Raw genomic sequence first — 27,532 nt, forward strand, 5'->3', positions numbered from 1 at the left:
TACCCGATTGTAAAGGCAATGTATGCTGCGCAGTGGTGATGGTGCGCGGAGAACAGCTGCTGTGTGCATAGACGTTACCCTCTTTTTGTTTTTTTTTAGAAGTAGGAGTCATGCAACCTGCCATCTAAATCAACAATTTTATTTTAGCGTACGCAAGGCTATATGCCCGCAATAATTGGCACGCAGCGCATGCTATGTGTGAGGCTGCCTCCTATAGCATCAGCTCACCGTGCGCAGCGTCCGAAACGTGTACTGTTCACGAGCGTTAACAAGCTTGCCCTTGATTGTTTCTTTGCCTTGCTTTACGAAAGAACCAGCGCGACATGATTTGATAACATTAATGTGACATCGCGAACGTCACCATTAACGCTGCGGTGTTGTAATGCGGCGTTTTCAGGGACGTCAGTGGAAAACATTTAATAACTGAATAATTGATTTATTGATTGATATTTCGAGTTTAATGACCCAAAACCACCGTATGATTATGAGAAACACCATATAGTGGAGAGCTCCGGAAATTGCGACCACCTGGGCTTCTTTAACATGCACCTAAATATGAGCGCACGGGTCTAAAGAATTTTCGCATCCACCGAAATTGCAGCCGGAACAGCCGGGATTCGATCCCGCGACCTGCGGGTCAGCAGCTGAGCACCTTAGCCACTAGACCACCGTGGTTGTGCAGACGTATCAAGCATGTTGCAAACGTGCACTTCACGTCGTGTCGTATATGTTGTATTTTTCTTAAGACGACAACGATGGCACAGGGGGAAAAAAAAGAACCAGGATTCTTCCTAAGCACCGCTGTGAGCGTGGGCTTCATCGCAAAAGAAATTTCATTCCGGCAATGCAACCACGGTTGTTGAGTCCGTTTAGAAGCGACCGTTCGCATACAGGGCCTGGTTCAAGTCTTTGTTGGGATATGAGACACGGCCTTGCCCGTCAACGTATACTCTGTCGCAACCGCGCAGCGTTCGGCCGAGATGCCATTCGGCGCAGGGCTCAACGCAGTCCTTGCGAGCGTAAGAAAGGAGCTCGCCACGGGTGCGGCGCTCTGCGACAGCGCGGCTCATATCCGGGACATCGCGCGGCGGGATACCCGGACACGACGCTACATGAAAAAAACGCGAGACATCACATCGACCTGATCGACCAGGGTCTGTGTGAAAAAGACACAAGGTAAGCCCAGGTGCGCTGAGTCATCTTTTTTACGACGTAATTGTTTGAAAAAAAATTGGTGAGCTCAGTGTCACGTAGCTGCTCAGTATAGGTAATGACCAACACTGTAATAACAATATAATTGATGATGTGTTGCGTCCGCGATATGGCTATGAGAGACACCGCAGTGCAAGGCTCTGAAAATTTCGACCATCTGGCTCTTCAGTGTGCACATCAATCTAAAAACATAAGCTTTTAACAAGTTTGCCCTCATTGGAATACACCACCGTGGCTGACGTGCACAGACACCACAATGGAAGGCTACAGATTAGTCTATAAGTCACCTGAGATTGTCGAACAGTACATGTTTTTGAGGCACTCCGTCTCCGTCAGAATGTGATCTCCGGAGCGGGTAATTGAACTCGCGAGCCTTGGGTGGCAGCAGAAGTTAGTATCTGCCACACCAATGCAAAGGGCATAAATTTTAGAAATATTGAATAATTTGAAAAAGGAGGGCGATGCAGTGAGCAGCTCTCGTGAAGGGAAAGGCCCGTGTGCTCAGATTTGGGTGCACGTTAAAGAACCCCAGGTGGTCGAAATTTCCGGAGCCCTCCACTACGGCGTCTTTCATAATCATATGGTGGTTTTGGGACGTTAAACCACACATATCAATCAATAATGAAAGAAAGGGTCTCCTGTTGGAGAATATCAGACTGAGATTCCTGTAGCTGAGGGACAATTTAGATATTTAGACGTCATAATTCACCCATCATGTGTGTGTAGTGAAGTGAATGACGTGTCGACTGTTGTACACACACGAGCGAATACATCTTCATAAGGACCAGACGTGGACTCTGCTGTTTTGTGCTGGTAGGACCGAATATTAACGAGGGACATTATCAGAGACTTCATTCGTTCACTTTCGTACATTTCCTTATCGTTTGGTTGTGATATGTGCGTATAAGTGTGTCTTAGCATATCTGTGACCAAGTGTTCTATTTTTCGTGCACTGCTTTGTATGTTTTACATTAAGATACGTGTTCAAGTTTCACTGAAGGGCTAAGAAGTAGCCGGCGCCATACTTGTGCGCCAACATCTTCTTATATATCATATCAATAAAAAAAGAAAAAAGACGTCAGAATTACAAGCCCAGAATTTGTCTTGTTTTAATGTGCCTCCGCCGACGTTGTTTCTTTAAAGACGGTTATTCACTGTTGAGTGGGTGGTTGTTTCGGGCGTTGCACCTCAGGCCTATGCTCAATATCAGCCTTGGATATTGTTCATCATTGCAAACGATTGCGATAAATAGTGCTCACACGTGAATCAATGATACCGCTTACGACGGGGCTGTTGACTCAAATCAAGGCATATGAACACATAATCCAAAATGACTGTTTAGAAGAAATTTTTACGTAATCCAAGCGTAGCAACATCTTAACAATTCTATAAATATTTCGCGTGTAGAAGTGTCATTTTGTTTAATAGCCTGCATATATTACGTTTTTTTTTATGGTAGACAGATTCATCCAATGTCTCCTGTAGCAGAAAGGAAAGCTTTGTCAAATAATTTGGATAAACCCTGGATAAACCGCAATGCAATTGATGAATTGAAAACGTCCTGATTACATTTGCAATTCCTTGTGACACATGTTCTGACCGCAAAGTGTAACCCGAATAGTAATGGAAGTGTAGCCATTCGCGTAAATGCTTCTTACCACCGATATGGTGGAGTAAATGGTGAAAACAACGAACGCCTTGTTATCCAACATCGCCATTTTCGCAGTAAATCTTCCACTCAGATGGGATTTTGCCCGTTATAACTTGTATTATCGAAGATTCTTGCTGAAAACTTCCCGTTCGCTTGTAGCGGAAATTAACAGCCACGTTTTACCCTGTTATATTTTCAACACAATAATGAGCAGTAATCAACACTTTGTAAACATGAATTGTTAGGGTTTAACGTCAGAAAATTACGATATGATTACGAGACGCCGTAGTGGAGGGTTTCGGAAATTTCGACCACCTGGAGTTGTTTAACATGCACCTAAATCTAAACATACGGGCCTCAAGCACTTTTAGCCTTCACCAAAAATGCGGCCGCCGCAGCCAGGATTTGATTCCGCAATCTGCGGGTCAGCAGCGGAGTTCCTTAGCTACTGCATTACCGTGGCGGGTAGCAGTAATCAACGCGGTATCGCGAGAGAGCGGGCACACGGTAGGTGCAGAAAAACGTGAAATTCGGCCGTGGAGCAAGCGAATACTCGTCGTGACGTCAAAGCACCGCATATGCCACGCCACCAGTATTCACTATTGTACCTGATACCATAACAAGGAATGCGGAAAGTTCGCTCCGTGTTCCGTTTTGTGCGCCCGTATGTCCATATGGGAGGCCCTGACGTATTTTGATGTTACCAGTATAAAAGGACCAATGCAGAATAGGGCTTTGTGTTATGGTAGGGCCGCTGGAACAGACCTTCTGAGTTGTTCTCTCAGCGCAGGCGATCTGATAAATATAATCGACAACGTTACGGAAGCCTGCTTGCTTTGTACAAAGAAGCGGCTTTTGCTGATTGATAACACATGTAAGACAAGCCTACAAAAAAAAAAGGGAATTCTTTTTTTTTTCTCGATGCCACTGCGCATGTACCTTTCCCTTAACAAAAAAAAATTGCGAAATATCTCTCTATCTCTCAGGATTTCGTTATGAGAATAGCGGTACCGCCAGGCCCTATCTAAACGCTACCGAAACGGCAAAAGGTGGCACAGAAAATGTAGAAAGTGATTTCTCGAGGGTCTCGTTTCTTTCTTGGAAACAACTAACGAAACCAACAACCAATAGGGGAAGAGAAAACACAGATGAAAGTATTTGTTGATGTTTCTGAACGTACTGTGACGATATCATTCTAGCACCGCCGCGGTGGTCTAGTGGCTAAGGTACTCGGCTGCTGACCCGCAGGTCGCGGGATCGAATCCCGGCTGTGGCAGCTGCATTTCCGATGGAGGCGGATATGTCGTAGGCCCATGTGCTCAGATTTGGGTGCACGTTAAAGAACCCCAGGTGGTCGAAATTTCCAGAGCCCTCCACTACGACGTCTTTCATATTCATATGGTGGTTTTGGGGCATTCAACCCCACATATCTTCATCTACGACATCATTCTAAACTGTCAGGGACAAGAGCGTCCGCAAAATCCGCCTTTCCATCAGTGGGACAGCACTGACGGAAAGGATGAAGCCACAACATCCTGCAAAAGGTCGTCCGTTTTATTATTTTTTTTCGAAAAGTGGAGTGAAATGCCCATAGGCCCATATCAACGAGCACAAAACTAATTGTCAGGCAATAGTGAAACGCGGCGATAAAAAGAGGCAGCGCGCAGCAAGGAGCTTGAAATATAGCTCGTGGAATGAAAACAGAAGTACAACGAGGCGCCGTAAGCTGTAGGAAACCGGAAGGTGGATTGCCGCGCGCAGGTGCGGATGAGTGAGTGCTGGTAAGAGAAGAGGCTGGCTGTTATCAAGTTACTGCAGCTGATAGTGGTCTTTGCAAGTCATGCGGTCGGCAGACGGGAACTAGGACGCCACTCGTGAGTACTACGCAACGGTGGCATTCATCGGACGTACCCCTTCCTCATCCATTCTTTTGTTTCCCTTTCACAACAATACCTCATCCCCTCGCCCTGCTTGGTCTGTTTGCCTTCACTGAAGGCTTTTTTATGACGCCTTGTTTGTGTTCAGAGTACCTCCTAGTTTTCAGATCTAGTGACCTTGAACTAGTAGCCTTCAAGACACCATCTACAATTTATACAGAGGGGACATTGTGCGTGAATCAATAGTTAGGATGATTGTATATCTAATACGTTCGAATGGCTTAGAGAACTGTCTGAAAACGTTAACTACATACGGTTTTGAAGTTCACCTAATGTTATTATATAACAATATAGACGCTTGGTCGAATAATTTACAAAGTTCAACAAAGGGAAAAGTGACTTCTTAAGAGGGTCGTTTTAAGGACAGCATAAATGGCCGCGTCTCTTTGCTGGCTTGCTATGCGTAAGGCTACGATCAGTAGGATCTTATCTATGAAAAGCGGCCGGTTGTATACTTTCTTGAACGCAGTGCGAAGAACGTTATGTTCTGTCACAAAGCTATAATCAGAACACATGATATGTTCTATTCTTTTGTCACGGTTGCACAAGGCACATGTGGACGTGCCTGCCATTCCTATGTGAAACCAGTATGCTTTCTCCAAAACCATTCAAAAACTGGTGACACAGTACAGATAGGTCACGGTGAGAGAGATGCGACGAGATTTGCGGCTTTCTTGATAGGTCGAGTATACGTAGGCGAAAGTTCTAGACACTGGGTACGCTCAATCAAGTTTGCGACAGCTTGTCAAGAACGGAAGCTGTAAGAAACCTTCACTAGCTTGTTTGCTGACTAGCATGGTATCACCATTGCACCGATATAGGAATAGCGAGAGATTGAAACCAGAGCGTAATGTTCCAAAGGATTCCAAGTCATGGTGAAATCACAGGAAAAGGCACAGCTGATTGCATGGCACATGCAATGCATCACACGAAGAATTTATCACTATACTGTACCGTCTACCGACCAGTGATGCGAGATGTATACTGTATATGGTGTGCTGTACATTGTCCGGAGAAATTTTGTTTTGTAAATAGAGCACAGAACTCTCTGTGAAGCAGCGTTGAGCCAGGCGTACGATTTGAAGGGGCACTAAAGAGCAATACGATGTTTCGCGTATTAGTGAGGTACAATTTCACAGTTCTGAAAACACCACTCTTACCACAACATGACGCTTGGTGTGTGAGAAAACGCACGAAAAGAAAATGTGGTTGCTGCAATTCCCGCACTGAAGACGACGTAAGAAAGTTAAAATCGTCTACCGGGTCCTAAATAGCTTCCAATGGATAAAAAAGGAGTACATTGTAATATGTTGTTGCCGTAGACCGAGCACACGAAGTTTCAGAAAAGTTCATCAAGCCAATGCTACAAAAATGCCAAAAAACATTTGAAAAAAAAAAACATTTTGTCACGCAATAAAATTTTGGCGCGAAATTCGAAAATGAAACTTCAACCTTCATTTTCTCCTATAAATGTGAGCTTATGACAGGGAAACATAAAACAGTAGAGTACTCAGCTTGCATTTTATCAATCTAAACCAAGTAATTGTTCCTCGTCAGTGTATCTTTAATTTTCCAATAAAGGTTGGCTGAGCTGTATAGAAATAGTTGTTAATAGGCTTCCTAGGCACGGCCTATAATAATGCATTACTGTACAGTATAAGATTCACAGAATATTGCTGCGCACGCAGTAGTGTGATTTTCGGGGGAATCAGATATAGAACAGAAAAGTACTAAACACGATAAAACTTTGTTAGTGCTGTTTTTAACCATTATGCTTGGCTACAATGTATTTGTGTTTTAGTTTTAGCAGATAATAATTCGTGAAAAATTCAATCGCTCGCGTTTCATAGACAACTACCAAGTGACACAATCGGCTGTGACAATATTTATGGTAACTTCTTTGTTTTGTGTGGGCATTCCAACCAGCTTTAGCTTTAGTGTTGTCAACATTAGTGTTGCATGAACACATTTTTGTTTTCAAGATCAAGGACCGAGTGTTCGATTGTTGTACTATGCGCCTTGTGCTTGTTTTCTACTTCGTGACGTCAGCTCTTGGGCAAAAGAAGAGCCAGCGGCGCGCATTGGTGTCAGTCTTTCCTTACAAGCATTTATTTAAAATGCATGTCAATTAAAAACGTTTTATTATTTTTTGTTTGTTAGCACAGCTATAAAATTATCTGGGACTATGGTCTTACAGTATATCGTGGTCGCTATGTTAACTGTGATGCCAAATGACTATCTTTCAGGCAGCTATAGTTTGACCAAAACATACATCTTACAATTTAAGCCAAACTCCATGTGACACGAACACTGTCATTTCAAAACTGTTGTCCAATGGTTGATATACAACCCAGGGCGTGCGCAGGGTTCCTTTAAGGAAGGGGGTAGGGTGAAGGTTCATTGAAGCGCCCTTCCCTTTATATACTAAGTCAATGTATAGGGCGCATTCTCCTCTCCCCCCGTGCGAATGCTTCTGCATAACAGCATTAATTCAATCATTGTGGTTCCGTCCCACACTTGATACCGTCACACACTGTAGCACACTTGTCATGATGACGTCCGTGGTTATGGCGGAGACTAATGATCAAGCGCCGTATTAAATTACGGAGTACACAGGAGACAGTGCACATGACATATGGTTGAAGCAATGGAAATAGCATAGTCACTACTACACGTAGTAAATAAAGGTGCATTCAACAAGCGGAGCTGCTACAACTCTTGAATGCTAGTCTCACTAAAATCGACAGCCGGTGTTAGCTGGGTGCTGCCAGAAATACTTCTTGTGGTAGTTCAAGGCGACAGCCTTTAAGAACAAAGGGTGCCTTGTTGTGAGCGCCTTTCTTTCTTTCTTTCTTTCTTTCTCTCTTTCTTTCTTTCTTTCTTTCTTTCTTTCTTTCTTTCTTTCTTTCTTTCTTTCTTTCTTCCTTCCTTTCTTTCTTTCTTTCTTTCTTTCTTTTTTCTTTCATTCTTTCTTTCTTTCATTCATTCTTTCTTTCTTTCTCTTTCTTTCCTTCTTTTTTGTTTGTTTCATTCTTTTTGTTCTTTATTTATTTCTTTGTTCCTTTCTTTCCTCACTTCTTTCTTTCTCGCTATTACTTTAACCGCTTCTGAAATCTGAGCGAAAGATAGCCATCAAGGCAATATAGAATATTTTTGTGTCTTTCGTTCATCTCTCTCTCTCACTGTCAATTGCCCTGTCTTTATCACCTATCGCAATATAGCATTTAACCTCTTAGCTGTTTCATCTCCAAAGTGGAGTGCCTTTCTGATAAACCTTATTTGATGTAGCTGTCGATTTTGTCGGCTTTTGCTACCATGTGATGTCCTCCGTTTTGACTTGCACATTTAAGATAGTCACTGAACAAAGACAGTGCTTCCTTTTATACTTGTGGAAAATCCGCCCCTATGATGCTCACATACGCTGCTGCTGGCAGGAAGTAAGAATGCAAGGGGCGTGACCATACTGCCAAAATGTGCTTCTGCTGTGATGGTACCATATGATAATATTGTTTTTTACACCGGTTGCGTATACGATACAAGGTGACAATACTGTTGGTATTTCTCTCTTTATAGCTTAGGCTAGGCTGTTCTTTCTTGAAACCTTTCCGTAAGAGTATGCGTTATTTTTCTGTTCATCATCGTTTCTTAATTCACCATCCATGCTCCTTTTTGTGCTTAAACGAGAATGACACCACGTTGTACGGAGGCGGCCGACGACTCAGCGCCAGGACGAGTGGCGTTTCGTTTCTGGCCAGCGGTTTGTCAAAGCGCTGCTCTTTTATTGGATGCAATACTCCCTTGTCGACGCGGCTGTTGTCACGGTTCCCTCCACACGAGGTCCTGGAGGCCACTTCACCAGCAATGGAAATTTGAGGACCTCCTTGATAACACTTTCACTTTACGGACATTCTCGTTGATGTTGCAAGGGCCTAATTGTGGGACTGTGTGACCAGTAGCTGGTTAATTGCTCTGAAAAATTCCAGACACGTGGTTGGGAGAAGTGAAAAGATAGCTTTCCATTACGGCGATGCTGCACACCTCTACTCCGCTACGGGCCCGTCTCCGTGGGCAAAGAAACAAAGAAGCTAAAATCGGCAGACAATAATCTCTGGGACATAAAACAAAAAAAAAAGAAAGGAAGGAAAGAAAGAAATAAATAGCATAATGCTCTGACGCTCCGTTTCAAGGGTGTAGGTTCCAAACATAACAGATGTGCTCGACGCCACTTCTCGCATGCGCTCAGCGTAAATTACGAATGGACGACGCTATCAGTCATTTCAAGGTTGCTGATTCTAAAGTTAAGAGACGTCCTTCTCCAGAATCCACTACACAAGTTGTACAGCATTACCTTCAACCCACACGGTTTTGAACGTCCGCATGAGGGGGAGTTAGGTGAAGATGAACACGAGAGACTGATGGACGTCGATGAATTCGGTGATCTAAAGCAATGCGTCATGGCTATGAGGGCGTCGAGTTAGACGGTTGTGTACGATGAAGCATGCATGGTTGGTCAGACGCATCTCCTGACTATTGCTCTCGGTGAAAGATAGACGTCAATGTCAGTCTTGTACGACTCTAATGCGGCAGACCATAGAAGCAATAGTGGCCGCGACGGCCGTATTTTCAATGGAGATGAAAATGCTGTAGGCCCGTGTGCTTCAATTTGTGTGCTCGTTAAAGAGCCCCAGGTGGTCGAAATTTGCGGAGCCCTCCACTACGGCGTCTTTCATAATCATGTGGTGATTTCGGAGCGTTAAACCCCAGCTGTTATTTTTAACTTTTCTATGTAAATTGAACAAACTGAATTCCAAAAGGTGCTACCTGAAACTCTTACTTTAATTAAAAATTTTCATGTAATTAAGGTTATCTTCGATGGCGGCTGATCAGCAAAAACAAAGCGCCAGGCTGGCGTGGAATGCGTTGCACAGTCACAGCGAAAGCTAGACGAGCGGCCTTTCAGAGCCTTCTTTAAAGACTCTTTGGGTCTCTCCTATTATCACACTGTCACGTTACCCACTGCACCATAAAGCATCATAATTTTTTGTGTAGTATAGAGTAAGCCATCCTTCATCAGTCTTCGGAGAAGCGTGGTACCCACTACAACTTGCAAGAAATTTCGCGCAATCGTTTGACACCGTTGCTGACCACAATGAAGAATTATGCCTGAAACTTTAGTGATGGACTGGAGCATTCGACCACCAACTCGTTACGCAATTCACTTTGCATGACGCCTGGATGCTCCTTTGCTGTTCTGAAATGCTTTATTACGCATATAAATTGATTCCTTTCCCGACATCAAGCCTGTCTAAGGCCAGTTTTCCACGGAGTTCCACACACCGGCATGGCTCTGTCGTTGAATACAGAGCTGGCACGCAGCGGACCCGGATTCTAATCACATTGTGTTTTTAGTTCTTTTTATATACTGTTTTAATTTTTTTTCTATTTAGAGTGATAGTGGTTGCGGACATCGGGCTTGGCAACGGCGGACAACTATGGTGCACACGAGCCTTGTTGTGATCTCATAACAGCTTTAACTGTAAAAGGTTTGATAATGCAGCCCACCGACATTTTGAGCTTTACAGGCACGTCTCCATTCCATGGGCAGAGTATACCCAACCGGGCTCAAACCTGGTTAAACTCTCCGCTTTTCTTTTATCGTTCAGCACCTGTTCATGGCATGCTAACTCAAACGGCCAGCGATGTGCCCACTGCCAATCGTCAAGTTACTCCGATTCTGAGTGCCCTAATGAATGTCATTCACGTTATGCTATCAAAGTTGAAAAACAGCACTTGCTCGAACCTTCCCCTTCTTCCCCCTCCCCCTTCTTTGTGAGAGAGCTCTACCCACGTCTGTGCCAATTCGTATATCTGAATTTCGATAAAAGCAACAAATCGAACACAAGGGTGCTATTTTTAAGCTGCTCCTAACAAGTGAGCCTACAACAGGATGTTTTATCTGGGAACAGCGGAAGCGGACACGCAGGGTACTTCCGCTATCAAACGACGCTCCAACAGCGTGGGTCACGTTTCAATAGTGCTTAAGAGGGTGTTGCTTCTTGTCAGATATGTGCGCCACGTATCTTCGAAAAACGACGTGTTACAGCGTACAAAGTAAGGCGTAAGGATAGAGTGGTGAACAAACGACAGTACAGGTAAGGACGTTTTTCCTCCGCCCTATCTATGCGCATTGCTTCACATGCAGGGTAGCCACTGCACTGATAACTGGTTAATCTCCGTGCCTTCCCGCCTGTTTCTTCCTCCTCTTTATGCGATGAGAAATATATTTTTTGAAGCTCGTCGCACAAGTCCCGCTTTCCACTATAAATGTTGTTTTCTTTACCGGCGAGGGTGGCCGTGTGAAAGCGATCTGTAAACCTTCCGATGACAGAAAGCTAGCCGCCGATAGCCCGTACGTCTCAAGGGACAGTAACAGTTTGCAATAGGTGACCGGTAATATGGGGAATCGCAGGGAACTGTGGGGTGCGCCGGCTTCCGGTTCGACGCACCACGTGGGTTAGCAGCGGCACGCGTGCATTTTTGTACAGCTCTGTCAAAAAAAAAAAAAAAAAACCTCTCCGTGCAATGTCAGTGCTTTAGAAGTTGTTTTTTTTTTGTTTTTGCTAACCGTTACTGTGACGATAACGAGCTACGAAAGCCATGAACGGGAAGGAAACTTTTTTATAGCACTAAGAGAGAGAGAAATAAATAAAAGGAAGAGACAGGGAGGTTAACCTAGACGAACTGGTTTGCTACCCTGTACGGGGGTGGGGAAAAGGGTCGGAAAGAGGATAGAAATAGAGAGATAAAAATTAAATTAGAAAAAAAAAACCACATGCGCACACATTCAGGGAGTACTAAAATTATCTGCAATGCTTTTATGCTGCTCTTCGTTTTCTCTAGGTAAGCATCATACTCTCTTCCTAGGGTCCTGGGTGATTCAACTAACAAAGAAAGCGTTAGAATGTACCTTGACAGGGATCTATACATGGCCTAAGCCAGGACTAACCAACAAGAGTAAGAAACGTCCTCGTTTTTTCCCGAGATAGTTGCGTCACAGCAAAATGGCTTCTCTCTACGGAACTTGCTTGGTCACCTGACAGATTTGCACACGCACTGCTATGCGGCAAATATTGTCTGCAATTTTTCAGTCCTCGCATTCAAGCCGCCGTTACGAAAAAGCCTGGTGACAGCTGTATATCAATAGCGCGTAAACTTTAATTCTTGGTCAAAATAAAATATCCAGGCAGCACTCGATTCTGTGTATATGCGTCTTGCAGTTACTTATAAAAAGGCGCTTTCTTTTAGTTTTTTAAACCACCGCGACAGTATACAACAAATTACTTATAAAAAGGCGCTTTCTTTTAGTTTGTTAAGCCACTGCGACAGTCTACAATAAATATTAGAAAAAAAACATTACGGTTGCCTGTAGTGGCTAACAAACTCGGCTGCTGACCCACAGGTCGCGGAATTGAATTCCGGCCACGGTGGCTGCATTTTCGATGGAGGCGAAAATGCTTGAGACTCGTGTGCTTAGATTGAGGCTCACGTTGAAGAACCCCAGGTGGTCGAAATTTGCGGAGCCTTTACTACTACGTCTCTCATAATCATAGAGTGGTTTTTGAACGTTAAACCACAACAATTCTTATTAGTTTTTTTCTCTCCCTCTGTTTGTTTCTTGCAACAAACTTGAACAATTAAAGACACACAAATATGCCGGTTTCCTTCGGCTGGGTGTCGTTCTGACACCCTCCTTGACACTTTTTCCCTCATTTTAGAGGAGGAAAATGAGCGAGCGTCGATCAGCGGCCTCGAAGTGAAGTGCACTCTAAATTGGCGGTTGATAACGGCGAGAGAAACAATGTCGTCACTGAAAGCGTTGTCGAAGTGAATGGTAGATGCGCTGTTTGGTGAGTCCGTTTCGGTTTCCACAGCTAAATTAGGGACATTGCGTCGCTTAGCGGTAATTACCAGTGGCCGCTTTTCGAAAATTTCAGAGTGGCTATAGACTACTAGAAAGGGCTTCAATTCGCCCATTTGACTCGACTGGCTATCACCACTGGTTAAGGAGGAGGAGGAGGAGGAGGAGGAAGGGAAGAAATGAAAGGCAGGGAGGTCAACCAGACGCACGTCCGGTTTGCTACCCTGCACTGGGGGAAGGGGTGATGGGATTAAAGGAGAAGAGAGAAAGAAGTGAAGGGCAACGTGTGTGTAGATGTGACCTTGTCCATTGCACGCTTATAAGCGGTCGCGTCCGGTCGTCTTTAGAAAACTTAGCAATGCCCGCGTCGCTTTGCTGGCCAGCGACGCGTAGAGCCATGAGCCAAGTATCTTCTCTTCGGAAAAAGGTCTACTGTCTAGTGTCTCTAACGTTTCGCGTAGCAAGTTAATTGTCCTAATTTTTATAATTACTGCTGTATTATTGTTGGTATGCATCTGAAGATGCCTTCTGCCTCAGGAAAGGCAACGCCGAAAGTAGCATGTGCAGATACCTCCTTTCTGTGATTTTACAATAAAATTGGACGCATTTCTTGAAACACCCTGTATATTGTACGTGCTGTGAACTTCTTACGCTGCTAAACTTCGCCGCATCGCATCCCGGCTGTGGCAGCTGCATTTTCGATGAAGGCGAGAATGCTGTACGCCCGTGTCCTCAGGTTTGGATGCAAGTTAAAACCCCAGGTGGTCTAAATTTCCGCGTCCTTTCACAAGGGCGTCCCTCATAACTATATGGTTGTTTTGGGACGCTGAACCTCACGTATCAATCAAATCAAAGCAACTTCGAGGCTACGTGCTCTGCCCTATGTTAAATATCTCTAAAGGATAAGGTACAGACTGCACCTTGTTTGTGCGCCAACATCTGTTTGCATGACTTCAATAAAAAAAATAAACCCACCTGTCATCAGTTGCAAGCAATGCAAGATTTCTATAGCTGCACATATACGTCTCACTTTATTCATACGAACTTCTCACGAAAATAACAGAGTAGAAATTTCATAGAAACTCACTAAAGACACTTTACTTGCAATTCCTTACAAACACATGATCTCTACACATTCGCAGTAAAATTAACACTTAGTCTAGAACATAGCCTCTATGTACTGTAATGGGTACTTGTGCTGGAATAAGAAGGTTGAAAAAAGATCGAAATTATAATTTCTTGTGTTTTACACGTCAGAACAAGGTTATAATTATGAGGAACGTCGTGGTGGTTGACTCCGAATTCACTTCAGCCATCTGGGGTTCTTTAACAAGTCCACCTGCCAGAAAAATTTAATGGGACGGGGGCTTCAGTGTAAGCATGTCTCTGTGTTCTTTAGAGTGAATGACACTTCTAATCGAGCGGTAACTGTATCGGTCCCAGAAGCTACTACAGGATGGAACAACTGTAGGATGCGTTCCCTGATAAAGCTGGATGGTAGTTTATCCAAAAATGTTGTGACGTGTGTACTTTTTCTGCCGGGTGTACCTAAATTTAAGCGCGTGGGTGTTCTTGCATTTTGCCGCCAACGAAATAAAGCCCCAACTCTCAGAAATTACCCACCACGGTTTTTTTTTTTTTTGCTAGACTACTGCTTCGAAGGTCGCGCTATCGAATCCCTGCCATGGCGGCTGCATTTTTCATAGACGTGAAAATGCTCGACTCGTATATTTAGGTTTAAGTGCACGTAAAAACCCCTAAGTGATTCCTTTTTATTGAGTAACCACACATATTTCATCTTTTTTTTCGCTGGGCCACAAACTCGTGGCCCTCAATAGGAAATGTAGGCGGCAAAACTAGTTGGCGTGTATTCGTCCTCAAAGACAGGACGTGCGAACAGGCACACGAGAAAGAATTTATGACAGCACATACAACTGGTTTGTGGTGTCTCGACTTCTTTGTAATGTCCTTCTGCCCACCCACTTTTGTAAAATATAGAAATGGACTAACCGAAGTGACATAATGCCGAACTTCTCGACAGCAAGCCATTTAGAATAGAGCAGAACCCCGGGTGGTCAAAATTTTCAGAGACCTCCCTTACTGCGTCCCTTTTGATGAAGTCGTGGTTTTGTGGCATTAAAGCTTAACGATTTCTTTTACAGCGAGTGGAAATAAGATTGGAGCTCTTGCAGCTTAGCAGTGCGTCTCTTTAACCGCACCAGCGGCTAATTGATAACTGTTCGGAGAGCAGTACTCTAGAAAAGCCCAGGAAAAGCAGGAATGCTTGTTTTTGCTAGTGCAACCTTGTCCAATTATCGGTTTTGTCTAACACCGCTCTGACGTAGCGATAGAACACACCCTGGTCAACAAAAAAACGCGAGAACCTGGAGGTCAAACTTGAGACAAGGAGCTGCCGTCGTCTGCGATGAGGGCCACATTATACGGTAAACATTATCTTTACAACGGCCACCATTGGACAAACGACGGTTATAAAGTGGAGGTGGCCGGACGGGAGACGGCGCTCCAACGACTCGAGCGGGGATAGGCGGCCCAGCAGACGCGGCAAAGGTGTGCCTGTGGCTGGGTGTGTGAACTGCACGCCACCAGCGCCGCGTAGTTCGCCCACGACTTCGCGTCGAGAAATTGTGCAGGACTCGTGGCGAACGGCGGTGCGAGGAGTGTGCGGTTTCACCACCTGCGGTCTCGTTTTCCAGGGGATGTGGACCGCCGTGGTCACCGGGCTGAATCCGTCGGAAAGGTTCATTTCGAAGAGTGGTGAGTCTTTCATCTCTGTCTTCATCTCTTTTTTTTTTCCTGACCTGCTTATAACCTTGTCACCTCCTACTCAACCATTTCCTCTCATAAAAGCGCTTTTTGTTACAACTGCATCGTAATCAATGACACTTCTTGGTTGAAGAATCTATTCGATGCCTTGAAAGGACTATAAAAGGAATTTTTTTTCTAGTATTGGAGAATTACTCTTTCACAATACCAGTCACACGCTTGCGACGAGCAGACTCTTGCTAAGGGAGAAAAACACACGCGAAAAAAAATAAATGTGGGAGCTGACACCACGTCAAAATTCCCGCATCGATCACCGTGACGTCTTAGAATATGACGTCACCTGCAAGAGACTACGTAGTTACCAATCGGTAACCATGAAGTACATTATATTTTCAGGGGGGCGGGCGCAGTCGCTTGACATGCCAAGTATCAGGAAATTTCATTGAGGCAACGTTGCCGAAACACGAAAAATGAACTTTGGTATATGTGACGCAATGCGCTGAGATTTCGGTACGAAAATTTCAAAAAAACAGAAGTTCGACCTTGATTTTCTCCCCTATATATGAACCCAAGATGGTGAGATTAACCACACAAGCATTCAAAAAAAGTTCATCAATGTAAATGGTTAAAACGTTCATTTTGGTGTCCCTTTAAAAGTAATTGTACAAACAAACATGGACGCCATACACTATGGTAGTTTAGTGGGTACGGTGTAGTGCTGCCCCAACGCAGTGGTCTAATCGATAATGGTGCTAGCGTGCTAACCAGCAGGACGCGGGATCGAATCCCAGCCGCGCTCGCCCCATTTCGGTCGAGGCGAAATTCTAGAGACCCGTATGTTTAGATTCAGATGCTCGCTAAAGAACAGCAAGTGGTCGAAATTTCTGGAGCCCCACCATCACTACGGCGTCTCTTATAATCATATCGTGGTTTGGGATGTAAAACTGGGACATTACTATTAACATGATTATTACTGTGTAGCGCTGCTAAGCTATAGGAGACACGTTTATCTCTCGGCCACGGCAACTGCATTTAAACGGGAGAGAAATTAAAAAAAAAAACGAAAAAAAGGTTTACGTGCATAGATTAGGTGCACCTGCACAAACACCAGGTGATAAAAGTCAAATTGCAGTCCCACTTTACGGCATGCCTCCCAAGTCGGAATATAGAACAAGAGAACACCATCTTTTTCTATCTTTTTTTTAAACGTAGATGTTTTCGTGCATTCCCTCAAGCACTCTCGACGCATATTGCTGAATTCCAAGCCAGTTAAATATAAAGTAAAAGTACGCAGCATTTTTGTCTATTCTGCGACTATAGCAACGCTTGCAAAACCTTCAGCCACAGCCACTTGCAGGCAAGAGGACGCGTTCCTCAGATAAAGCGCCTGACCTTCGCTACGCTCTGGTTAAGGAGCGATTCCGTTCAGAAATTTGTGGCCACTCACCTCTGACTTCTACAGAAGCGTGACTCGCCGGAACACTTAGAGCACAATGAGGTCCACACGTTCTTATCTCTTAATTAACTGGAAAAGGAAAGTGCACCGATGTCTTAAGAGTTGCTCAAAAGGGCACAATAAAGATTTTGTTATCTCGTATAAGTAAGGTGCACTTGCACATTCCCAACGACATCACTCTTGCGGAAACAAAACATTCAGCAAACGAGAAAACGCAAAAAAAAAATAAATTGTTTAATCTAGAAATTCAGACTTCGACGCCGTCTTGAGGTTGGCTCACCAAACCACGTTTATGACAAGGATTTTTAATGTGTTTTCTAAGGACAGCATAATTATTTATTGGTACTGATGAATTACTTCGGCAATTATCATGAATGTTCATATGTATAATGTGGCCAAACATCGAAAAATAAACAAGAACATCGACCTTTGTGCCATCTACATCTACTCTCGTCCAGGTGCCGTGAAATTAATATATATATATATATATATATATATATATATATATATATATATATATATATATATATATATATATATATATATATATATATATATCGACTTCTGAATTTCATACAGTAATGGCATTCCGAAGTCGCTGAAGTCGCCTCAATGAATGCTTACGATAACCACACGCTCTCTTACTTTGTGCCCTCCGTGTGTCAGCAACGAAAAGTGTCGTATCCCGAAGGTCATGAGTTCATGCTCTTCTCGTCATGCATCCTAAGTCAAAGGCGTTGTAGACATAATACCAAATGCTGCAAACGCGTCACACAGAATGATCATACGTATATGTGAAGGTGTCAATGATATACCATATTACGCGGGCCCCAATCTGCAGCAAGGACGACGCTTCATTTATTACCAAGTAAATTTCGCTCGCACGCGCTGATTTATGCCTGGCATGTCTGGTATGCGATAAGAGATATGCGGATATGCAATGTTTCAAAATGAAGCTCATAAAGGAACGATTGAAATTTCCCTGGAAGTTCGCTTGCAATGTCCACATCGACTGCTATGGTAGAACGCTCAAGATATCCTTCATTCTTTTATAAACCTTGTATTATCTCGCTCACGTCCTCATCTCGCTATTGCCACTACTACAGCATAATTTCGCAATGCGGATCTTGAGGATGGACCACGTTGCTTTATTTATCATAAAACGATCAACATAACACTCGCACATCTTGGTATAATATCCAATCATGAGTAACAATAGACGACATGCACTAAATTACCACTTAGCGTCTGTGATTGCTCTTGAGTGATTCCTTATCACTGAGGGGAGAGAGCAGGTAACCTCCAAAACCCACGCTTGCGTACTATAGACGTAACACGTCACTCAAGAGTAGAATTAAATGTTGCTGACTGAGGATCAGCGGATCTTTCGACCGGCGAGGTGGCGCTGTGTATTTCGTCCGGCCTGAAATCGTGGGCTCCAAGCGGAAGGTGCGCCATCTCAAAGAGATTTAGGCGCTTTTAGATCGCCATCGTTCGGGTTGTTTGATGGTTCCGAATTCTGATGAATCTGTGCACAGGTGAAATCTTTTTATATAATATCAGTAACGCTATGGCTACTTTAGAAAGCTACAAGAAATCAAGCTTACTGTTACATTATTCACTTGAAAACATCACTGTATTTGATTTGATTGATTGATATGTGGGGTTTAACGTCCCAAAACCACTATATGATTATGAGAGACGCCGTAGTGGAGGGCTCCGGAAATTTAGACCACCTGGGGTTCTTTAACGTGCACCCAAATCTGAGCACACGGGCCTACAACATTTCCGCCTCCATCGGAAATGCAGCCGCCGCAGCCGGGATTCGAACCCGCGCCCTGCGGGTCAGCAGCCGAGTACCTTAGCCACTAGACCACCACGGCGGGGCTCACTGTATTTGTCGCTTCAAGCGACATGACCACAACCTCACCTATATAACCCTATCTATTCACGCAGCATGGTTCGCACAGAAAACCGGCCATGAACCTTCAGTTATTGGCTCTCCTTAATTATTGTCATACGCAGAAGAAGCAGTATAATCACTACCACATACAAAAGCAGCATATGCAAATGCAGAAGCATTTGAATATACTTTGCTACAATTGCATTATATTCGGCCCATTGTAGTTGAGGCACAAAACTTGCCACTATAGCAGAGATGTCCGCAATATCCTTCGCGAAATATCCTTCACTTGCACGCATACATTTCGCCGGTAATTTCTAACTGCACATACGTCGTTTGGTAGAATAAGTGGTGAACAGCATAGAGATAACCACCACGAAAAGTGATAGCATGAGTTTATTGATGCGTGCGATATTTCATACAGTGCCTGGCTACCTCCCCACTAGTTCCACTGCACATCTCTCTACGTAGACTAACTGATATTATAGTAAAGACCGGAACTTTAGGCAAAATGCCCATTTTTCCTGGAGTCTGTTTCGAGCCTTTTTGACATATAAACACGAACTAAAAGATAGGAAACATTTTAATCACACAATTATTGTGTGATTATTTGCCTATTTCGAGGTACATGCCAGCTTTTCCACGCCTAAAAATGCCTTTTCGCCTTTGTTGAGTGAACGTATGCCTAAATGAACTGTCCATATGGAGGAAAACAAGGATCACTTGGTGTGGCCATATTAACGACAACCCGTGCGTTACCACGCTAGTTTCTTTTTTCATTCATGTTTTTAGCTCCTGGTAAGGTATGGTTTGGCGTAGGGTCGACGCGCGCATACACTGTGTCATGTCGGTGAAAACAGATCATAAGTCGACACAGATCCTAAGTCGACTACCCCAACCAACGTATAATCAGACTCGGCCAATGCTCTACGACGCATGTGACGTTTGCCAACGCACCGATAACGTAGCACTATAAACGCGCCTTTACGTGAGCAGAGCTTGTACCCAAGCGAGACAAAACGAAGCTAGCATTTGTAGCGCTAGTGGCCCTCCCCTAAAAGATTTATGTTCTGTTGCTTGGTTCGAGAATAGTGCAGCATGGTAGTTGCGAGAGCGTCGCTAGAGTGTACTGTAGCGAAGCGTGGAGAGGCTAACGCTAGTGTACGCCCGGCCCCTTGAAGATCCCCGTCGCTAGGTTCGAGAGAAGCGCCACCTGGCGGTTGCGTTTTGGAGGCTAGAGTACAGTGTAGCTACAACGTACTCTAATCAGCCGAAACTAAGCTAGGCTAGTGCTGCCGCCTACAGCCTACACGTATGTTTCGTTGGCACTTATGTTCTTCATAATGGCAGCTGTCGGAAGTCTGCCTAGCAATGCGGAATAAAAAAAAGTTGTGAAATGTACTTGTCAGGCACTGGACCAGTCGATCACAGCGGTACTCCATCGATCGAAAAACGGTCTATGTGCGAAGCAGGGGAGAGGACATTGGAAAGGTCAACGATATTTTGATTTTGACGTCCACTCTGAAGCACGCACAGGCATAAAGCTCCCAACATTGCTTACGCTACTGTTAATTTATTTAAATAACCCATGAACCTGCGCAAATAGCATGTATATTGTGGCCATTCCACGGGCACACAGAATCATTTTCTTATTTTGTTTTAAATCCGCAACTTTGAACTCGCATGCACCCACAGAATGCAACCATATGCGAAAGCTTCACTGACACAAGTCCCTTTCAACTTTATCGCTTGCACTGTATAATAAACCACAATTTAAACTTCTCAAGTAACAACATACAAGAAAAATTATGCACTAAGTGGTTGAAGTACGCACCAGTGACAAAATATCACTATCGCGTTCAACGCAAAGCTTACGGATACCCAGTTCTTTCGGACGTGCAGGACAGGTTCGCCCCGTCCCCGATAGACCGGTCGCTGACAAGCTTGCATCAAAGCTTAAATCTGCCTTGGAAAGAATCCCGGATCGTATGTGCTAAAGCAAGTGTCTGAAGTTTCGAGTGGTGCTGATTTAAATATTCTAGATGCAATTGAAGCATTGGAAGTGCTTTGCCACAAGTACGCTTGACTAATTTAAGCGAACGTCGAGCGTTCTTTTTCGCGTAAAAGAAAACACTGACTGAAAGCAAGCACAATTCAAGCCCGAATACCCCGAGATGATGCTGGTTTGTCATTCTTCTCATAGCTTTTCCCACAATGTGAAATTACCTGAGCCTTCGCCTAAACATATGCAAATGATTATGCTTCTTGTTAATTATTTTAATGAAAAAAATAAATTTAGCTTTTTCAAAACACAGAATTTGCCTGCTGTGTTTGTTAGAAGTTGAATAATTGTCCTGAGCACGATACTGAAGTATATATGCCTAAACGATAGTTTTTAACGCCTATTTATGCCTAAATGGCAGTTTTAGGGCCTTAAGTAGGCGCCTAAAACATTCATTTTTTGTGCCTAAAGTTCCGGTCTCCAGATATCACAACTTGATTTCGCAGGCAGCGGTCATCTTTTACGGGCTTTCAGGCAGTTAGCGGTGCACGCCTCTGTCACTGCCTTATCAGGCTTAACTAAAACCTCCCTTAGATAACCTCAATTGTAACTAAGATGGCCCCAGTATTTTACGACGGCAAGAGAAGCAGGCAGGAAACAGAAGCGGATGCGAAATCTGATAAGCGGCGGAACACCAATAAATTGTGCAAGAGCATGAAGTGATTGTAAAGGCGAGAGAAAGACATACAGACGAAGAGAGAGAGACAGACAGAGAGGACCCAATTCACACGAGATGTAGCTTCTTGCAACTCATGCGAAAAAATTCAAATGATAAAATAGCACTGCATACAGACCACTAAAAGAATGCAATACGAGCGCTCATCGTGCATGTGAACTGCGCTATCTTTGTGCTTTGGTTAGTGCTGCGCCAACTTTCACACAGATTAGCCTACGACTTAAACGTCAACACTTCGCTTAAAAGTGAAGAGTGATTTGCAGAAGCTCCGTCGTTGCTGTAATGACACGCTAGCGAAACAAAGCTTCTTTTGGAACGAATGGCAGTGTTTTCCAGACCACCTCAGCAATGTCCCCATATCTTCTTGGTGAAACTAGAATTACTGTGAAGGTGGTAAAAAAAAGAAGCCGATTGTTGACTACTGCAAACTATTAACGTGCTTTTTAACCGTTTTTTTATTAATTGTAAGTTTAAACGTATCTCCTCACGTAGACTTCTCGGCAAATACAAAACCTTTGCTCCTTTCAGGTGATATTTCATGGCAGAAAGGGCAAGAAGTTAGTTTTAAAGATAAGTCGACAGCGCACATCATAATAATCGATGGGTTTTAACTTCCCAATACCACAATATGATTATGATCGTCGCAGTGATGGAGAGCTCCGGAAATTTATCCACCTGTGGTTGTTTATTAAAACATGGCCTGAATCTAAGTAGACGAGCATGGAGCATTTTCGCCTCAATTGAAAACGTGGCCGTCGCGGCCGGGATTCGATTTCGCCACCTGCGGGTAAGCAGTCGAGTCCTACAACCGCTATAGACCACCGTGGCGGTTGACATGGCACGCAATGTAATTAATATTCAATTCAATTACACGAAAGCGAACCACTTAAAAGCAATCTTATAATACGAGACTACGAACAAAGGGGACGAATGCAGTGTGCATCTTTTAATTTCAAGACGTTTTTTTTATGTTGCGAGACTGAAAAAAAAATGAGGCATAAATATTACCACATTAGAAGGTGTGGGGGGAGGGGGGGCAAGGATGCTTGATCTTTTACAGCGAGCGATGTACACTTGGTAAATAAGTTTTGAAGCTGCCAGAGCCATTGGGACCTGGCTTATTAAACTATCGGAAATGGGTGCTGCGCGAAAACAAAAACAACAACAATGGTAATATTAGTGTTTTTGCACATTGCCATATCATTGCCTTTCCTGGCAGCACTTAAAATTAAAGCCTTACCCAGTCAACGGGCTGATTGTCACAGTGACTGCATGATTTCTTCAAGTCGTGTTTCTTGATCGTTATGTATTGCCTCGCTCGCAGGCCAGGCAATATGCACGTGACGCAATAAGGAGCACCACAACGCGGAAACGTTGCCTCAAACATGTATTTGTCACGCGACTTACGTCTTTTTGACACACGCAGCCCAGTTCTGAAGAACGAAGTGGATCCCTCATTGGGCTGTGAAGGGTGACCATGGAGTTTGAGAAGGTTCTACGCGAAGTCGGGGGCTATGGCCTCTTTAATAAGACAATCGTCACGGCAGCGTTGATGCTCTCCGCGTGGCATGCGACGCTGTGCTACTTCGGTCAAGTGTTCATCCACATCACACCAGCAAGCCAGTGGTGTTTCCTCAATTATACAGGCGACAGCTCTACACCTCCTGTAGACGTAAAGGAGCTTCCAACAGGTCGCTGTCAGGTGCGTACGCATCATACTCAGCGTTAAGGTAACCTATACATTGTGCTCAAAAACGTACTTTAGTGAGATATGATTGTCTCATATGTCGTTTATTCACTCTTTGGGCCCTATAGTGTCATCTCTTGTTAAGGGGGCCTTTAAAAGCGTTGTGGGAAGCAAGGATTTACATCCTCATCTTCATCGAATCCTGCAACTAACCAAAATGCCAGGATTTAAAATGAGAGCACAATTTCAAGAGATGAAAGCGCTGTTGCCTTTCAGCCAGATATATTTAAAATGTTTGAGTGCATGCTTCTGCACATGAAAAAAGAATATACAATCAACCCTAACAAACTGTTTGATAAAAAAAAAGATAAAACAAGCAGAGGTCCTGCTGAGTGTGTTCCATGGCCACTAAATGTGTAAAATAAACACGCATGGGTCACCTATACTATTTACAGTTACTCAAGCAACAACCCGATGGCACATACAGCAGCAATGACTCAACGATCTTTGACAGCGGCAGCGAGTGGATCAGTTGCCCCACGAGATGGTACTACGACAACAGTGAGATCTACACCACAGTCACCATGGAGGTAGGTTGTCATTTTTCGGCATTTTATATTGTTAATTAGTGGTAACTATCAGTCCTTTTATATATCAACCAACCAAAATAGGGGATTGCGTTGTACGTGTCACTCAACAAGTTAGTGTTTATTTCCTTATCTTCGCTACTCTCCTGAACTCATGCAGAATCAATGGGTGTGTGGAGACAGCTGGAAGATGTATGCCGTCCACACAGCCTACTTCACAGGGTCCATAATCTCCTATTTACTTTCTGGGTTCCTTGCAGACAGGTGAGAAAAGCATGCCCGAGTTGTTCCTCCGGCTTACCGAACCTCTTTGTGATGTACTATAGATTTTACTTCCTACTTTTTTCTTACAAACAGAGCGATGACAACGATGATTTTTAAAACAATGTATTTTTACAGGATAGGCAGGAAAAAAACAGTGATCATAGTCATGCTCATCGGTGCAACTGGCAACTTGCTTGGCACATTCTTTCCCACTTTCTCGACGTTCCCAATTTGGAGGTTCATGACGTCCATGGGATCCGATACCGTGTGCACCACCATTTACGTCATCGGTAAGACGATCACACGGTCATTTGTTAAAGCGGAAGGAGGAAGCACGCGTGACGAAGACAAAAAGAATGAAAGTGGCTTTAAGTCCGAATGAAGAGACACTTTTCAAAAGCCACAAGTGCGCTTTCCTGCTCTGCATATCAGCCCAACTAATGACGGCACTTGTCGTTTTTCAAGTTGAGACGGGGCGCTAGTATCAAGGGCTGGGACTTGTTTAATATGCTCTTTATAGTAAGATGGCCAATTGTACGTTTTCCACGGCATAGCATAATCAAACTGCTCTTAAACACGTTGTTTGCACATGAAAGTGACTATAGCCGCCTCTAGTTGAGCGAAGTACATTGCAGGAAAGTTAGCTCTTCAAATATGGAAAGGGTTGCAGTTAAATCGCATGTATCACATTAACTTCCGCGAGTGTGCGATAGGGCCTTAAAGAAGGTAATTTGGAAGAGCAAATTGGTTTAACTTGACATGTTTGGGTGAATGAGCAGTGGAGCAAAAAACACAGAAAATAGGAAGAACTTCAACTGTATTTGTGTTCTTCATCGTGTGTTGTCCTTTCCACTGCCTGGCATCGTTAGCTAATTCTGAAGGGGTCATAAAACGATCTTCTGAAGTATCACTGAAATTTTCTTAGCGTATGTGTGGTTCTATTCTTCTTTGCATAATATTCTGCTCCACTGCAGCCTTGGAGTACACGGTGAAAGAGCGGCGCACGCTGGTCGCCTTCCTGTGGGCCATCAACTGGTCTGTGCTGGCCACTGCGCTGCCGTGGTACACTTATCTCATTCAAAGCTGGAGGGGCCTCCTTATGACAAACACCGCAGTCGACGCCGTCCTTCTTATCTCCCTCTGGTGGGTGCCGTTCACAAAGCTTTTGTAGGCCGTAAAAAAGGCCATTACGCGTAGTACAATCGAGAGTGCGTGCATGCACAGCACAGAATGCCGTACAATCAACATGCTTATCTCGCCTAGCGTTAAAAACCCGATGGTACACGAAAGGTCTTCTTGTCACCGTGTAACAAATCTGCAGGGTTCTCAAGTCTCCCTCGCAGTTTATGCAATATTGGCCATATCACGAGGCCGTTGTGTCTCACCCGTTTTAGCAGGATTGCCAATTTTGAACAATTCGGATCCACACGCACCTCTGTTAGTGGTCAGTCGAGTTATGAAAGCCGTTTATCGCCAAGGCAATGGAAATTATATACAAATATTCAGCAGACGCCGATGCTTCACGCTTGATATTCTGCCGTGTGACATCAAGTTTTAAAAGCTCAGATACGACGTCGTCATAGGTGACGCTTAAGATTTTGCAGCGAAGAACTGCTCCGAACAAAGAGCACCGCCTACAGAGCAAGACATATACGGGTCAACGCAGATTATGGCCTCATATGTTTCTGCGATATTATTAATTTTTCCTTAGTATTGGCGCTAGTCAAAAAGAAAAAAAAACCGGCTTCACTTTCTCTCTCTTGTGCCACGTTCATCTAACACACCATAGTTGTGCGCACACCAGAAAATTATGCAGCTTCTTCCTTTTTTCTTTCCATTGTGGTACTGAGCACAGTTTTCCCAATGCAAACGCCAGAATCTGGTATTTTAGAACTTGCAGCTACCTGCGACATTGAATACCTAAACAATAATTGTCATTCCGGAAGGTCTCTATATTTTCTTTATACCGCACCGTCGCGACACAAAGCTTGGCACTGTGGCACACCGGCGTGGGGTTGGGGAGGGGGCTCGGACTGAGTAATGCGTGGTCCAGATCGCTCAGCTCGGTCGTCCCAAGCGTGAACAAGCACAACTAAAAAACGCGCGTGAACTAAACCATATGATCCCTGATTCCTCTTTTCCCAATCAAACATGAGTGTACGTCCTTCAGTTACTGCTAGTGTATCTGCACCACCACCCGCCACTTCCACCCGCCAATTTCACCCCTCCGAGTCTGAGGATCGCCAACTTCTGAGCTGCCGTACGGCACAAAGACACCATCCGAACGTACTCACTGTGACCCGGTGGCGTTTCCGTTCACAATCGACAGTGCGTGTGAGAATGTTCAGGGCGTGTGCACCTAACTACCATTCTTTCTAAGCGTCTGTACACTACACGTACAAAGTAATATTTCCTTGCCACGTGCTTCAATGAAACAGGTGGCTACCAGAATCTTCTGGGTGGTTGCTCTCTGTCGGCAAGAAAAAGAAAGCCCTGCAGACCTTTCAGAAGATCGCACGATTCAACGGAAAGGAAGTGAGCGAGGACCGCCTCAACGAACTGCTACAAGTAAGCACCTTTTTGAAACACCTCACGCCCTTAATCTTGCAAACGGTTTAAGGTCCATGGCACACTTCTACGGTAGCTATAAAAAGGCTGCACATGAGAGGGAAATCATGCGATAAAGCTATATAAAAGTATAATATTTATTGAACGTTAGTTAAAAAAACTGATCAGTGATTTTTCTGGGTGTTAATTTATCTGATCACAGTTAAGTTTCGGGCCTTTCTGTGAAATTATCACGATTCCATTATGAGGAAACCCAAATCTGTATCATGGTTTTCTTATCTCCTTATCTACTGCTATCATCATGATCATCATTATCATCAGCCTGAGTGTGCGAAATTTCTTTCCCGTGTTCCGCCAATCAACACAGTCCTGTGCTTGTTGCGGCCACGTTAAATCCGTGAACTCCGTAATCTCAGCGGGCCACCTAACTTTTTGTCTCCCCATCACGCGTTTGTCTTCTATTAAAATCCACTCTGTTACTCTTATGGCCAGCATTATCTGGCCTATATATGTTACATGCCCTGCCCATGTCCGTTTCTTCTTGTTTTTGACAAAGATACCCAAAACAACCATTTGTACACGGACCCCTTTTGCTCTCGTCTTGTCCCGGCCACCTGTCATTTTTCAATTCCATCTTTTTTGCATTCTTCTGAATCTAATTTAAACGTCTTCGTAAGCCTGAATTTCGCTCCGTAGGGGAATACTGGTAAGATGCAGCTGTTATGTAACTCCTTACTGAGGGATAGCCGTGAGCTGCCTTTCATGATGTGAAAGGGACTGCAGAACGTGCTCATAGTCATTCTAGTTCTTGCAGTTACTTCGGTCTC

General features: G+C 44.1%; 1 protein-coding gene across 3 annotated transcripts in view; it reads left to right on the forward strand.

The window, feature by feature from the left end:
* Positions 1 to 1,029: 1,029 nt before the first annotated feature.
* The window catches only part of LOC142805322 (organic anion transporter 3-like), a 45,902-nt gene continuing 19,399 nt past the window's right edge, over positions 1,030 to 27,532 (forward strand). The window contains exons 1-8 of one of the 3 annotated variants that reach the window (XM_075891176.1): positions 1,030 to 1,176; positions 15,433 to 15,493; positions 23,026 to 23,301; positions 23,742 to 23,876; positions 24,034 to 24,137; positions 24,273 to 24,427; positions 25,112 to 25,280; positions 26,576 to 26,705. In XM_075891176.1, the coding sequence (XP_075747291.1) occupies positions 23,077 to 23,301; positions 23,742 to 23,876; positions 24,034 to 24,137; positions 24,273 to 24,427; positions 25,112 to 25,280; positions 26,576 to 26,705 (918 nt within the window). In that variant the 5' untranslated portion in view covers positions 1,030 to 1,176; positions 15,433 to 15,493; positions 23,026 to 23,076. Of the gene's footprint in view, positions 1,177 to 15,242; positions 15,494 to 23,025; positions 23,302 to 23,741; positions 23,877 to 24,033; positions 24,138 to 24,272; positions 24,428 to 25,111; positions 25,281 to 26,575; positions 26,706 to 27,532 lie in introns of those variants that run through there. The other 2 variants (XM_075891175.1, XM_075891174.1) reach the window with 2 other exon arrangements.

The sequence above is a fragment of the Rhipicephalus microplus genome, chromosome 1, assembly GCF_043290135.1.
Source record: "Rhipicephalus microplus isolate Deutch F79 chromosome 1, USDA_Rmic, whole genome shotgun sequence".
NCBI lineage: Eukaryota > Metazoa > Arthropoda > Arachnida > Ixodida > Ixodidae > Rhipicephalus > Rhipicephalus microplus.